The 13,670-nt window shown below is 30.7% G+C and overlaps 1 protein-coding gene across 1 annotated transcript; it reads left to right on the forward strand.

Annotated features, from left to right (window-relative positions):
- Window positions 1–1,240: 1,240 nt before the first annotated feature.
- On the forward strand, window positions 1,241–8,478 carry LOC137820476 (F-box/LRR-repeat protein At5g63520). The gene is made up of 10 exons (XM_068624591.1): window positions 1,241–1,587; window positions 1,679–1,786; window positions 1,871–1,963; window positions 2,038–2,172; window positions 2,464–2,565; window positions 2,670–2,709; window positions 3,166–3,324; window positions 4,187–4,362; window positions 6,620–6,738; window positions 7,812–8,478. Exons 1-10 carry the CDS (start codon window positions 1,354–1,356, stop codon window positions 8,251–8,253), a joined length of 1,608 nt encoding a protein of 535 aa, XP_068480692.1. The 5' UTR covers window positions 1,241–1,353; the 3' UTR covers window positions 8,254–8,478.
- Window positions 8,479–13,670: the final 5,192 nt, after the last annotated feature.

Here is a 13,670-nt window from a genome sequence, read left to right on the forward strand (position 1 = left end):
TAAACTATCATATGTCTTTACTGTAATTAAAGTTGTGACTAACACAAACATTTTTAACGGGGAAAGAGCAAAACAAGGTCATTGTAATTCATGTATTCTAAGGTTAGACAACTTTTAATACATACAATAATTATTTTATTTAAAAGTTACGTGGAAATAATTTTTGAACTTGTTTTTAATAGGAAAGTTGATTTGTTCCAATGTAGCTACTATATTAAGTATTGGATGTGAACCATCATTTGGACGAGTATTATTGACTCAGGGACTAAAGTAACACATTTCAACATTTACTGAGTTGTATTTTATTTTTATGACTATTGCATAATAACGCGAGTCAAACATTTCAGATCTTCGGTAATCAATATTCATTGTCTCAAGATAACATCCAACAAATAAGACAATAATAATCAACTATCCTTCACCAACACAAAAAAAAATGTAGTTAACAATATTTTCTTCTTTAGCTAATTTTTAGGTTAAATTAGATAATTTTTTATTGAATTTTTTGTTGAAATGTTTGGATTTATTTGTATGTACATGTGTATTGATATTTTTTTTTACATTTCAAGTTTTGGTTTTAAGTCAAAGTCAATTAAATTAAAAAAGTGGATTCAATATAAATTTATAACGTTTTTTTTATCTAATATCTATTCACGTCGACCAGTGCATCATCCGACGTAGAAATTCACTTATTTGAAATAAATTCACGTTCATGCATCCATGTTGAATTTTTACTTTATGTAATTAACCCTAAATATCTAACTTAAGAAGTCTTTTTCTTCATCGGAATTTTGAGTTTTAACAATATATTTTGAAAATATAAGAAATATATTAAGTGAAGAAGTTTATAATTTATTTTATTTGTGGTAAAAATATAATAAAATATTATTTATTAATAATATTACAATCTTAATTTTCTAAATTTAAATATATTATGTGTTGTAAATCATGTGTGTAGGTGTTAAATTCTTAATAAACATATTTATTTTCTTTTATAAAGACATTAAAGTAGTAAGAACGCGATCCATATTTATATATATTATATTGTATTTCTTTAAAGTAAATCTGTATATTTTATTTTCTGTAAAATGCAACACACATGTATAAAAAATAAAAACAAAAATTATTAAAATGGGAAAAAAATGATTTTTAATGGAAATTAACTGCATACAAGAATTATAATACAATTTTATAATATCATTTAACATATATATGATAAATTTAATAATTTGTAAAGAAAGATTTCTGTTGGGCCAAGGCCCAATCGTTGGCCCATGTGAGAAATGTTTCACCATTTCCTTCCCGGTGCGTTCTATTGGGGAGCGATGTTCACGTAGATGGTGTTGAACCGCCATGGAGAAGCCATCGTCGTCGCGAAAATCGAGCACGAAGGTGAAAGCTTCAAGCGATGTGAACACAAGCTTGAGTATGCTGAATGAGGATCTTCTTCAGAACATTCTAGCGAGGCTTCCTGCTCTACCATTCGCTTCCGCAGCCTGCGTCAGCAAAGCATGGAACTCTCTCTGCAATCGCATCCTCTCTCGTCCCAAACTCTCTTCCGCGCTTTCTATCAACCCTTCGCTCCCCGTACGTCTCTTTCTATCTCACAATTTGATCATTAGGGTTCGGTAATTAACCTACGGAATGACGCCGGTTAACGCTTTACAATCTCGAATAGGATGCTGTGAATGAGGTTGTGCAAAGGGTTCTGTCGGAGCCAATTCGACCACATTTTGCTATTGCTAATACTGGAACTGGATTCTGCACTTCCAGGACTCTGCAGCTTGTAAGGAATTGACACCTAACACCTCTTTTAATTTTTTTGCTTTATTGTGTTTATTAATCAATTGACTTATTGCTTATGTTGCAGATTAGAAAGTCATTGGGATCTAATATTCCTGTTATTGTTACCGTGGCAAATGGTATTATTGGAAGGGATGCTGTTACTGATGAGTTTAAAGAGGTTGGGTTTGATATTTGTTTTCTGTTGTGGTAGAGATTTACTGAACTCGAGTAAACGCAGGGTGATTTATGTAGGTCAAATGGGGTGCCCTTTTTAGTGGCTTTGGTGGGGAAGCATATGCAAAGTTTATAAACGAAGGCTTAGTTTTGACTGTTGGCTACTTGCCTGGATTGAAAGTTGAAGCTGTGCCGTTGCGGCGGCCACCAAAGGTAGTAAAACCCCTTTAAGAATTTGGACTTGTGCATTCTCAGAAATTGAATATGTAATATGAGAGAGATTGAGATAGTAAGAAATTTTGAAAATGAATGCTTGTACAAAGGTGTTAAGGAACATAAAAAGAACGTGAGAGTAAAATATTTGTCTGTCTTGCGATGGTTTTTCATATTATTAACTACACACTTTACAAAACAGAAGAGTCCCAATCCAAAGACTAACATTATGACTATTTGATCCTCGTTTAACATCACAGTTAACATCACAGTTTGTATTTTTCCCACCAGTCATCTCAAGCACCATGGGTTGACAATTTTATTAAGGATATTAAGGAATATTCAGCCATTGTCTCCGGTCGCCCATTCCCTGTTGGGATCATATTGTTTGGAGTAAGTTTATAGCTGCACACTTATTTACTATTTTATTTTATTAAATTTTTCATTATTTATTTAATTCTTGGATATGTTTCTAACACTCTGATTTGGCTGCATAGGAAGAAAACAGTGACATGAAATTGGTTCTGGAGAAATTGGGTAAGTATTACTTATATGCATATAATTTGGTATTCCTGTATGTATTATGTTTCTTAATTATGCTCTTTTGTTTCATATTCTCTTTTACTCTTTACTTTATCAGGAAAGTTGTAGGAGGAAATTGGTCTATTGCGTGGTAGACTATGGAGTTTATCGGGTTATCTCATATTTAGTGTGTCTGTAATAAACAAGCTAGGAAGGAAATTATTTCTTGGGGTTTAATATGTGCACAATGTTTTCTTCTTAAAGATATAACTTCCTGCTTACTCTAAAATTTTTGTTGTAAAATGTCTATGGGATACATAATGGTGATTTGATACTTGACTTTAGATTTGGCAACTGTATTGTACCAATGTGTTATGTAATTTAGAGCATTATACCCTTTAGCCACAAGTTTGTGCTCTTCTTTCATTTTCATTATTTTTTTTCAAAAATGATGTCTTGTTTTTATTTCAGATTATGCCATGCCTATGGACACAATCGTTGTGGGTGATGAGAGAGGCTCCTTTGACTTTGTACACAAAAGTGGGAATGATTCTAGAATCATTTGTAGTAAAAAAGGAAATGTAGAAGCTGTTGCTCTCGTATTTGCTCAGGACAGAGACAGGTCTTTGGGTATGTCTTGTTATCCTTTTGGTAGCCCTTGCCAAGATGCATGACATAATCCTTGTAACTAATATAGTGCATACTGCCCTATTTCATTGATGAGGAATGCATTTTCTTTTATTCCTTGAAAGGATCACAGGGGTGATAACTTTTGTACTTTCATGAACATATATCTTTTATTCAGGAGAAAAAATGTACTGTTAATCAAATAAATTTTAAGAAAAGACAAGTGAAGCCCTTCAAGTTTGATTAGGCATGTCTGTAAATTTTAATTATTTTGCTCTCTCGAAATAGTGGTGTGCAGTTTGCACTAGTTGTTGGAGAGAGATAAAGTAAAAATAGGAGGTTGTAGCCTAGGGAAAGGGGTGGTAGGCTGGAATTGTAGTTGACTTGGAAGAAGCACTATCAAATTTGTGCCCTATTATCATTTCTTCTCTTCTGCTATTGCTGATTGTATTCCCAGTTCAAAATCTTATTTGCGTTTGGCTAAGACCGCTATTATTATTGCATCTTCCTCAAGCTTAGTAATGGACCTAGTGGGTTCTATAACATTCCCAATTGATGAGAATTTATTGAATAAAAGCTTAATTTAGTTGTTTACCTAATACCAATTATCATTATTGAATACAAATGCCACCAATTTTGGAGTATCCATTCATCATAGGATAAGCACCCTCATTGTTTTTTCTTCATCATTTTTCCTCGTTTTTGTTTTGCCATTATATGTGTGAACATGTTGAATAACAGTCTATCTTGTGCATTGTTGTACTGTTGTGATTGTTTTCAGTCACATGGCATGATTTACGATTCTTTTAACTTAGTTTGTTTTTTACAAATTACTTACCTTTGCTGTGGATTGATTTCTCTGCAGGAACTATTAGGTTTCATGTTGCATTATCAAATGGTGTTTCAACTGTGGGTCCCAGATACAAGGCAGCCTCAGTTAGACCAAACACCATTGACGGTGCAACATGGCTAACTGCCAGGAGGGAAGGGCAACAGGAACTTCTTGATGGTCAGAGTATTCTACTTGATATCAATAATTTGGTGCGTAAATTATATGCATACTTTTAGGCAAAATTCAAATTTCATTTTGTTATGGAAAAAACAAGTTTAAATTATTTAGAACTAGTCAAAACTTAGTTTTGAAGAATGACTGTTAGATTTCATCTAATAAATAAAATACCCTTATGAAGAAATTTGCGAGTGACTTTGTATGGATCCGATTGCAAGGTATGGGAATTGGAAGTATGGGATTCTAGTGTGGGGTTTATAAGGCTCTGGGCTTTCCAACAGAAGCAGTTTTTTGGTGTGGTTCTCCTGTCCTGAGGTTCTTATACTATTGCATGTTGATGAATTGATTATTTGTTCTCCCTAGGTGGTTAATAATTATCAATGAAGTTATTAGACACAGTTTTGAATATTTTTTGATGTTCTATTCTAAATGCATAAAGCTAAGAAGGAATTTGGAAAAATCTGTTGAGTTAGTCTCTGAATCACAAGGTATTGTTGGCTTGATCTTCTTGGAGCTCAAAACTATTTTGAAGTTAAAATAAGAGTTTTAAATTTAAATAAAATCTATTTGGTAGTTATATAAATTTATAAGCTTAAAAGTTAATTAGTTAAAATTTCTTGTTTAGTGATTTTGGATCTTGAGATTTTAAACAAAGAAAAATAGAAGCAGCTTTAATGTTCTAAAACTATTTTTTTTTAAAAGCTACTTTTCTAAACTTTTTTCATTGAACAACTGCCGTTTTAAAATCTCCTTTTTCCTAAAGTTCTGTTTAGCTCAACTTCTACTTTGGAGAAGAGAAGCCTAAAATAAGTTAGGTTAAACACTTCCTAAGTGGCTAAGAACAATAATAATATTCTTTTTGTATGGACGTGACATTATTTTGCAAAAAGTTTTTTTGGTAAGTGATTATTTATTTTTTATTCCAAGTGGAATTCTAGCAATTATAAATGAAAATTTTTATCCATAAAGTTTAGAAGAATTTTTCCAATGACAACTGTTGAGTGGTATTTGTTCTCGGTGAGTGGATAATTACAATAATTAAAGCTTTCCTTTTTGTTTGTTTTGGGGTGGAGGTTGTTAGACACATGAAGTTATGGAGTTTATTAATCTTATTACATGTTATTAAGTGGTCATTACATTCATTACTGGTATTTTATTCATTAAGTAAAATAGCCCTTGTCTCTAAATAAGTACTTTTTTGTTTCAATAACTAATTTCTTTGTATCACCTGTCATATCTATACTCTTTCTTTGGATCTGTCGACTTGCTTGGGGTGTCTATGAATCATTTTTCTTTTCTAAATTATTGATTTGTCTAATGCCACAAGGGGCCTGAAAATTTATTAAAATTTCAGTTTAAAAAAAGAAAAATAAAGCAAGAAAATGAATTGATACTGTTTCTTCACTAATGGATTTGTTTGTAACTGGTCTTTTCTTTAATGGTGATGCTGAAGTTTATATTATGAATTAAGGAATTTATCTTCTTTTGAAGTATGATGGGATATTTTGGAATTTCCCATCATAAGTGGAAACCTTTTTTGAGCCGGCAAATAATAAATGGGAAATGTACCAAAGAAAGAAAAAGGCAATCTTCATTGACGATTGAATATATTTCCTCCAAGGGTTTCATCTTACAACTGAACGACGACTGCTTTGTTTTCTCACTGCTAAAAGCTTTACCTCTCACTTCTACCTCTGCTTCTGATTAAAAGCTTAAACGGTCAAACTTCTCCAACTAAGCAATTGTTGTAATGTTCTCTCCCGTAGCTAGATTCTAACTGATTATTGGTATTCGGTATTCTATAGTAAAGCCAACATTGCATTTTGATCTATCTTAAACTATTTTCTTTTCTTTAACTTCTATGGGGATGATAATGTGAGAGCTGAATATGATTCTTAAAGTTGTTTGGAGGAAATTGAAGATAATAAATTTCTTGCATCTACTTCAAATAGCCTAGTTAAGCATCTAAACTCTCCCAGGCTACCTGGCTTCCTTGTATTTTGTCAGCGTATTTTTCTTAAAGCAGTAATAATCTGTATGTGTTTATGCTTACTCATGATGATGGGTCATGGAAAATGCCACGATGCACTTGGGTATTAAATTTGATATGCTTATTTTTGTTGAAAAGAGATAATGTAGGCTGATGCTGCTATTATTTTTCTTTGGTTATCATATCAACTTGAAGTTTTGTGAAACTAATTTGATATATATTTTGTGCTTGTGCTTTTTTTTTTTCTTTATTTCTTTGTATATATGGTTTTTATTTTCTTAACTTAAAAAATGTTGCAGCTGGACAATCATATTGAATCTCCTGATTTGTACATTGGGGTAATTAAACATAGGAAGTTCTCCACGGGAGCAGAGAAGCCAATGCCAAGAACTTGCGTTGCATATCATGGAATTGTGGGGTATGATTTAAACTACTCTTTTAGATGTTCTATTTCCTCGTCAATGTCTATTCTTCTCTCATTCTCTGGATTTGTTTGAAGATCTTTTTTAAAAGGACTGAATTTTGCTACATCTACCTTTTAGTGCTATATGGTATACCCTATTATTCCATCACTGTCATTTTCAACTGCTGATAATTTTGGTTTATCTAGCTTAGATAATAGGTGATGAATTATGGTTGCTTATAAGCAACTCAACTAAAAGATATAGTAGTCTACATTTACAAATTTGGTGAATTGTTGGATTTTGTCAGTCTTGAAAGTTGTTTTACCCTTTTGGGGAATCTTGTGCTATGTCGGAAAACCATTGTAGGATTGGCAGTGTGTTAATTATTATTGTACTTTAAATTCTTGGATGTTGAGTGTATGGAACTAGAAGAAATCTTCTAGTTCATTAATTGTTGTTTGGTGTTTTTAAATTGTAATTGTTAATCTGCGCTCAAATTCTTTGAAAAAAGACAAATGCATATATGCATGATTTCCTACATTCTTTTTGTACAATCTAGATAACATGAATTCTTTCCAGAATGAAATACGGATGCATACAAGACTTTTGAACATAATTGAAAGTCTAAGCTAATTTGGTGTTTTGATAGATGGTATTGTTTTATTACTTCAATATTGAAATCACTTAAAACATAAAAATGGTTCCTAGACAGAAACAAGGAGAAAGATGCTTCTGCTGACATTGGAAATGAATCTTTTATTAGCTTTTATGACAGCCATTTGATGTTTTTGTATTTGTTTCTTTTCCTGTAACTTGGACATTCCTTGTTGTATAATCAATTTTGTTCCCCTTTTATGTAAAATTATGGGTCTACTTGCAATCCTTGGCCTTTAAAAACGTATCTATGGTTCTCCATAGCCTCTTGCGAAATTGTCACCATTAGCATCATGAGGCACATGACCATGTGTTTCTTTTGCTCTTATGAGACCTCTATTTCCATAACATTCCCCAGTTTAATGTAATCAAGCAGGTTGTTGTAAACATTCTTGCTCTTAATAAAAAAGGCTGTGTTTTTGTGTTTGGGCAGAGGTGATGAAGAGTATCTATATGTTGATGGCATTGGCATAAAAACAGGAGATTTCTTTCAGTTCTACTATTCAGATCCCAATACTGCCTTATCTTCATTAACCAAGGTCCATGATGCCCTCAAGAGTATTACACTGGAAAGAGATTCTAAGAGTTTCAAGGGTAATGGAGACAATGCTGCCAATGTTTTTGGGGGTTTAATTTTTGCTTGTTATGGCCGGGGTGAATCATTCTTTGGACGTCACAATGTTGATAGCTCCCCTTTCTTGGAGAATTTTCCTGGAGTGCCAGTTTCTGGAATATTTTGTGGTGGAGAAATGGTGCGCCCCTGTACCACTGTGATTGGTCAATGTGAAGGAGCAAGCCCCGTTAGTTGTTGTCTGCATGTTTACAGCACTGTCTACTTGGCAATGTCTTATACTCCTCCTTCTGTGGAAGATTAGATGTTCATATTTTCTTTCCAGTGTAAATTTCTTAGTTAAGTTGGATGCCATTTTACCCTCTGCCATGAACATGGATCTGATTATATTGGGCGTATCAGATAATTTTTAGTAGTTAATGGTCATGGAATTTATGTTTTTTCTATATACTGTGTTTTGTTTATCTATCATAATAACATTATGAAACTGTCTCCACACTTTCTGAAATACAAGTTCTTGAAGTGAGAATGGATAGGATGTAATGAAGTTATTGTTCTGCTGGGAGCCGCGTCCTAAAGATTGCTGGGTGTTGAAAATGTGATGAAGTCCGGTATTGAAATTTAGTCTTGTAGTCATTCCACAGGATTGAAGTTTATGGAAATAGCTTGGTTTCTTTTTACTCGGGAGCCAAAGTCCTAACTGGCAGTTATAAAGAGTTTTGGTTTATTATGAAATGTTCAGTGGCTCTTCGAAGTTTGCTTTCACAATTCAATGTTCTCTGATGTATTATTATGCAAGTTCATCCACCATCTTTAGATGGCCTGGTTACCCTTAATTTGTCCTTCATAGTATTCTCTACCGATGTGTTTGTCTTCCTAAGCACTTTGCCTGCGCATTTGTTTTGGGTAACCAAAGGTTTGAGGATGTGTGGGCTCTAGTATGGACAAACTATTGTTTAATCTAATTAAAGAAATTTTAGTTTTTCTCTTTTTATTAAATCAAATTCAACCCAATTTAATCTTAAAGGAGTTGTGTCAATTGTCATAGGTTTTTGAATTTTTTGTTAAAAATTGTAATTTCAAATCTTTTATTAGATTTTCTAAAATATTTTTTTAAAATAAATTATATGTTTGAATATTAAATATTTAAAATATATATTTAATTAAGAGAATAATAAAGTAAATTAAATAATAATTAGAGTATTATCATGTTATTGTTATCAGTATTATTAATAATTTTGTTTAATTGAATTATGAATCTTATAGAAAGTTAAATTAGATTGGATTGAGTTGAAAATTATAAAATAAATGGAACTTGATATATTGAAGTTGGATTGAGTTATAAGATCTAATAAATACATAAATGAATTTTGAAGATTCTTGTTTATGCTCTTTCCTTCCATGTGTCTCTCTAGGTAAGAGTCTTTATGCCTTCTGTGATTTGAGAAAGAGAATGAAGAGAGAAAAATGGGGCAAGTACTCGAAAAAAAATATGAAGCTAAAAAGAAATATAAGGATAATTCAGCTAATATGTAAAAAATCATTTATCTTTCTCCCTCCACATGAAACAATGGAATATAAATAGTTGTCTCTTTAAGGTATTAAAGCATTATGTATTCTTATACTCTAAACAAAATACATAAACAGTCCAGATAACGATTTAATATATCGTTATTTTAGAAATAGAACCAAAAATATCCAATTTATAGCACCTTACTATATGACTTAGTGTATGTTTGCTTAAGGAATGAGAATAATTAACTCAACATTTTTCTCTCAAGCTTCTTGGTTTAGCTTGAGTTTTCATTTTTTTTTTTTTTTGTAGTTTGGCTTTTAAGAATTTCGTACACATAACACGAGACATGATACCAAAAACATGCACTTAGAACATGTTATTTCAAAAATGACTTTTGAGTCTTTGGAAATTTTCCAATCCTCCTTCAACCTGTGAAGAATTGTTCATCCATCTTATGTTTCTCTTGCACTTTTTCTTCGGTGATACTTGTCTTGTGTTTTATATGTTTTATGTGTTTTCCGGCAATAAAAACTACTGGTATGATTAACAGTAACAAAACTTATAGACAATAACTATAGCAGTTTTTTGAGGAACGAATTGGTCATGTGCTGGCTACAATGCTAATAATAGTATGATAAAGAATATATCGTTTTGCTAAGAAATGTGATCAAATTGAAGTAATGAGAACTATAAAATATTTCTTTGATGTAATTAATATTGTAGTTTACAATGACCCAGGTAGTTAAAATTAGTGAAAAAGATATCTTAATATAACATGTCAAGAAGAGAACATAATTATCAAAATGAAATCAATTATGCATTTAGACATAACGTATCATTAAATATAATAAATGTAATAATGATAAAAAAAATAAAGTTTATTATAAAATGTAGAAAAAATTAATTGAGAAAAAAAAAGACTCATTTGTCAAATAAACCATTTTTAGACCTATTATTTGTGAAAAATGCACACTATAAAAGATTCAAGGGTATGCAAGGATGTGAAACTTTTTTGTAGTTGAAGTTAAAAAAAAAAAACTTACGGAGATGTACGTGGAGTGTCCCAGAGATAAAGACATTATTCAAAACTTTTTGACAAAGGTAACTTTAAAAAAAATCATGAAAAAAGACATATTTATACTAGTATATAAGAAAGGGAAGATAAACATAATCGTACTAGTTTACTCTTAATATTGGATTACTTTTAATTCTCTTTTACAACCCTTTAAGAGATCTAATGATTACAATGAATTATAAACGACTTTTTACATTGTCACTCTCTGCTTTCTTTTTTAAATAATATTTTTCATTGAGATACTCCTAACTTTCATAAAGTGATATTCTTTTTTAAATAGTATTTTTTCACTAAGATACTCCTAATTTTCATAAAGTGATAGAGTTTATGAAGTGATAGAGTTTAATAAGAATATATTCAATATTTAGAGAGTGAATTTACAATTAAGATAAAGTTTTAAATTATCAAAGTTTGGTACATAGAAGATCAAAAAATTTGGATGTATAATGCTAACACTTTGTTACATAAAGATTTTATACATGAACAAGTCATCCAATAGTTTGGCAGAGACTCAAAAAGTAAGAATATTCACTTTGTAGTTGTTGACAAAGAGAGTTCAAGGAGGATTTGAACCAGTTGGAAGCAAGTACACCAAGAGTTTACACAAAATTTTCAAGAATTGAGTTAAAATATGTGTTAGTTTCTCTTTTTTATTTTCTTTTTGCTGAAAATATAAAAAACATTTGTGAAAATCTTTCATTACTCTTATTGGACTTCAAAATCTTTTGTGAAAATATTTTGATTTCTTAGGTCAACAATGAGTGATTGCATCAAATCCATATGCCAAGAAATTCTGAAGACAATAGGGGAAGGGAACTTAAAATATTAGGAGGGAATTTTCTAACCTTAAAATTATGTTTGTCCAATTTTTGAAAAGTCAAGACAAAACTAGTCGTGAATAATAATAGTATGTGGATTGAGAAAGAAACTTTGGATTCCACCACCTTTTTATTTTTCCATTAATAACCTCAACTCCACTTCCTCCTCCAACACTACCACCAACCTCTCCTCTCCCTTCCACCACCCCAATTAGAAGCACATTCACTTTATACACGTACATCTCATTTATCTAACATAATAGTTTTTAGGAGTCTTATTTTAAAATAAATTAGTAGTATTTTTTTCAAATCCCATTTTATTATCAAAGATGTTATCACCAGCATTAACATATACCTGAAATCAATTTTTTTATTATTATTTTACTTCACTTTCTTCCATGAGTGTGTTTTTAATTACGAGATGTTTCTACTTCATGTTATTAGGTTCAATTGATACACGACTTTGGAATTTGAAACTCATCGAAATTATTAGGTTCAATTAATATACGGCTTTGGAATTTCAAACTCATCGAAAGGTTAATTAAAGAAAGAAAAAATATTTAAATTGTTTTTGACTTCACTTCTAAATATTTTGAGACTATTAAATATTTAAAAAATCACTAACAATTATTAACGGAATAATCACTCGTCTTTATTTCTAAAAGAATTTATAGCCAAATCAAATTCAAACTTTAATTCTGACCCATTTAAACAATCCCGTCAAACTTAATTAAAAATATTATTTTTCATAAGCTAGCCTTAAATTTGTTTGACTAGTTTATATTTCTACCTGAAATCGGCCTTGATATATTGACGAAATCGTGCTATTTTGACAATGGAAATGAAATTGAGTTACCTTACTCACGTTAAAGAAAATAATTAATATAATATACGAAATTAATGGATACCCATTTTATGTATCATTACAACAAATATTGGATATAGTAATATGAAGATTCAATCTATTTTAGTTTAGATCAAATAGACCGTGTTCAATTTTCTTTATAATTAACTAAATCCAATCTAACTCATTTTTATATAAATGGGGGTATGGATGAGAAATTAATCTATATTAATGAGATTTGATGGAAAATTCTTACAAGAATGAGTATAGGTAAAATTTGATTTTTTAAATTAAATAAAGATAAGTCAGTATGTACATATTTGTTTTATTCTCATACTATACTCGTTTCAATACTCATCATTGTCTTAACTTACTAAAACAGTAATAATTTATTAGGTAACTTAAAAAACTTATATTAAGTGTACTTTTATAAACTAAAAGGGGCTTGGATAGTACTTGGAACTGATAATAACAATTGTCTTTAATGTCTCGATCGCTCCTTCTTTGTTTTTCTTGTATTCGCTCTCTCGTGCTCGGTCCTTCCTCTTTCACTCTTCTTGCGCTTCTTAGAACTTCAACTATTTAGCTCTTCAACTCCTTGATGCTCGATAGGGAGTAAACCTGCAGAAGGTTGTCCGACGATAAAGTAAGTACTATGTATTAAGAGTGTATGATGTAAATGATAAAAGTGTATCTCTCTTACATAGAAGACTTATTTATAGTGTTTGGTAGTGAACTATTTCATTCATGGGTCGTATTTGATGTGTATCTTCAATAAAATAGTATTAGCTGATTTATCTTATAGTTCCCAGATTTAGCAGGGGTGCAACTCAGATTTATAAGGACATTACCCTGATTTGTAAGATGTTACGATACTTATAATTTATCTTTGATTTTCTCTTTAATATAGTTAATTATCTGGTCGGTCGATCAATGATGGAGTGACGTGGCTCATTCGATCCGATCGGTACATTAACTATTCTTTTGTTCTTAGCTCCCTAACTTATTTCTAGGTCTTACATTTGATATTTTTACTCTTTCTATAATTATTTTATCTTTATTGAATTGTTTTTTGATACTCTCATTTGATATTTATACAATTATAATTTGTTTCTTAATATTTAATATTGGGAAAAACAAAATGCGTATCCTTTTAACATTGAATATTTTATAATATCATGTTTACCTTGCGGTGATTTTTATTTTGAACAAAGTTTGTTTGATACTTTAATAGTACAAAACAACCACTCTACAATCGTTTTTTGGAATAAAGTATTACATTATAATAAAATAATAATTTGTTTGGTGTCAAATGAATACAAGTGGTGTCAATGTATCATTACTCTATAAAAAACTTATTTAATTAATATTTGAAACATTAAGAAACAAATACAAACATGGGTATGTGGATACATGATTTCCAATGGGGATGAGGAAGTGATAAACAATTCATACTCATTAGACATAA

The sequence above is a fragment of the Phaseolus vulgaris genome, chromosome 9, assembly GCF_000499845.2.
Source record: "Phaseolus vulgaris cultivar G19833 chromosome 9, P. vulgaris v2.0, whole genome shotgun sequence".
Classification (NCBI taxonomy): domain Eukaryota; kingdom Viridiplantae; phylum Streptophyta; class Magnoliopsida; order Fabales; family Fabaceae; genus Phaseolus; species Phaseolus vulgaris.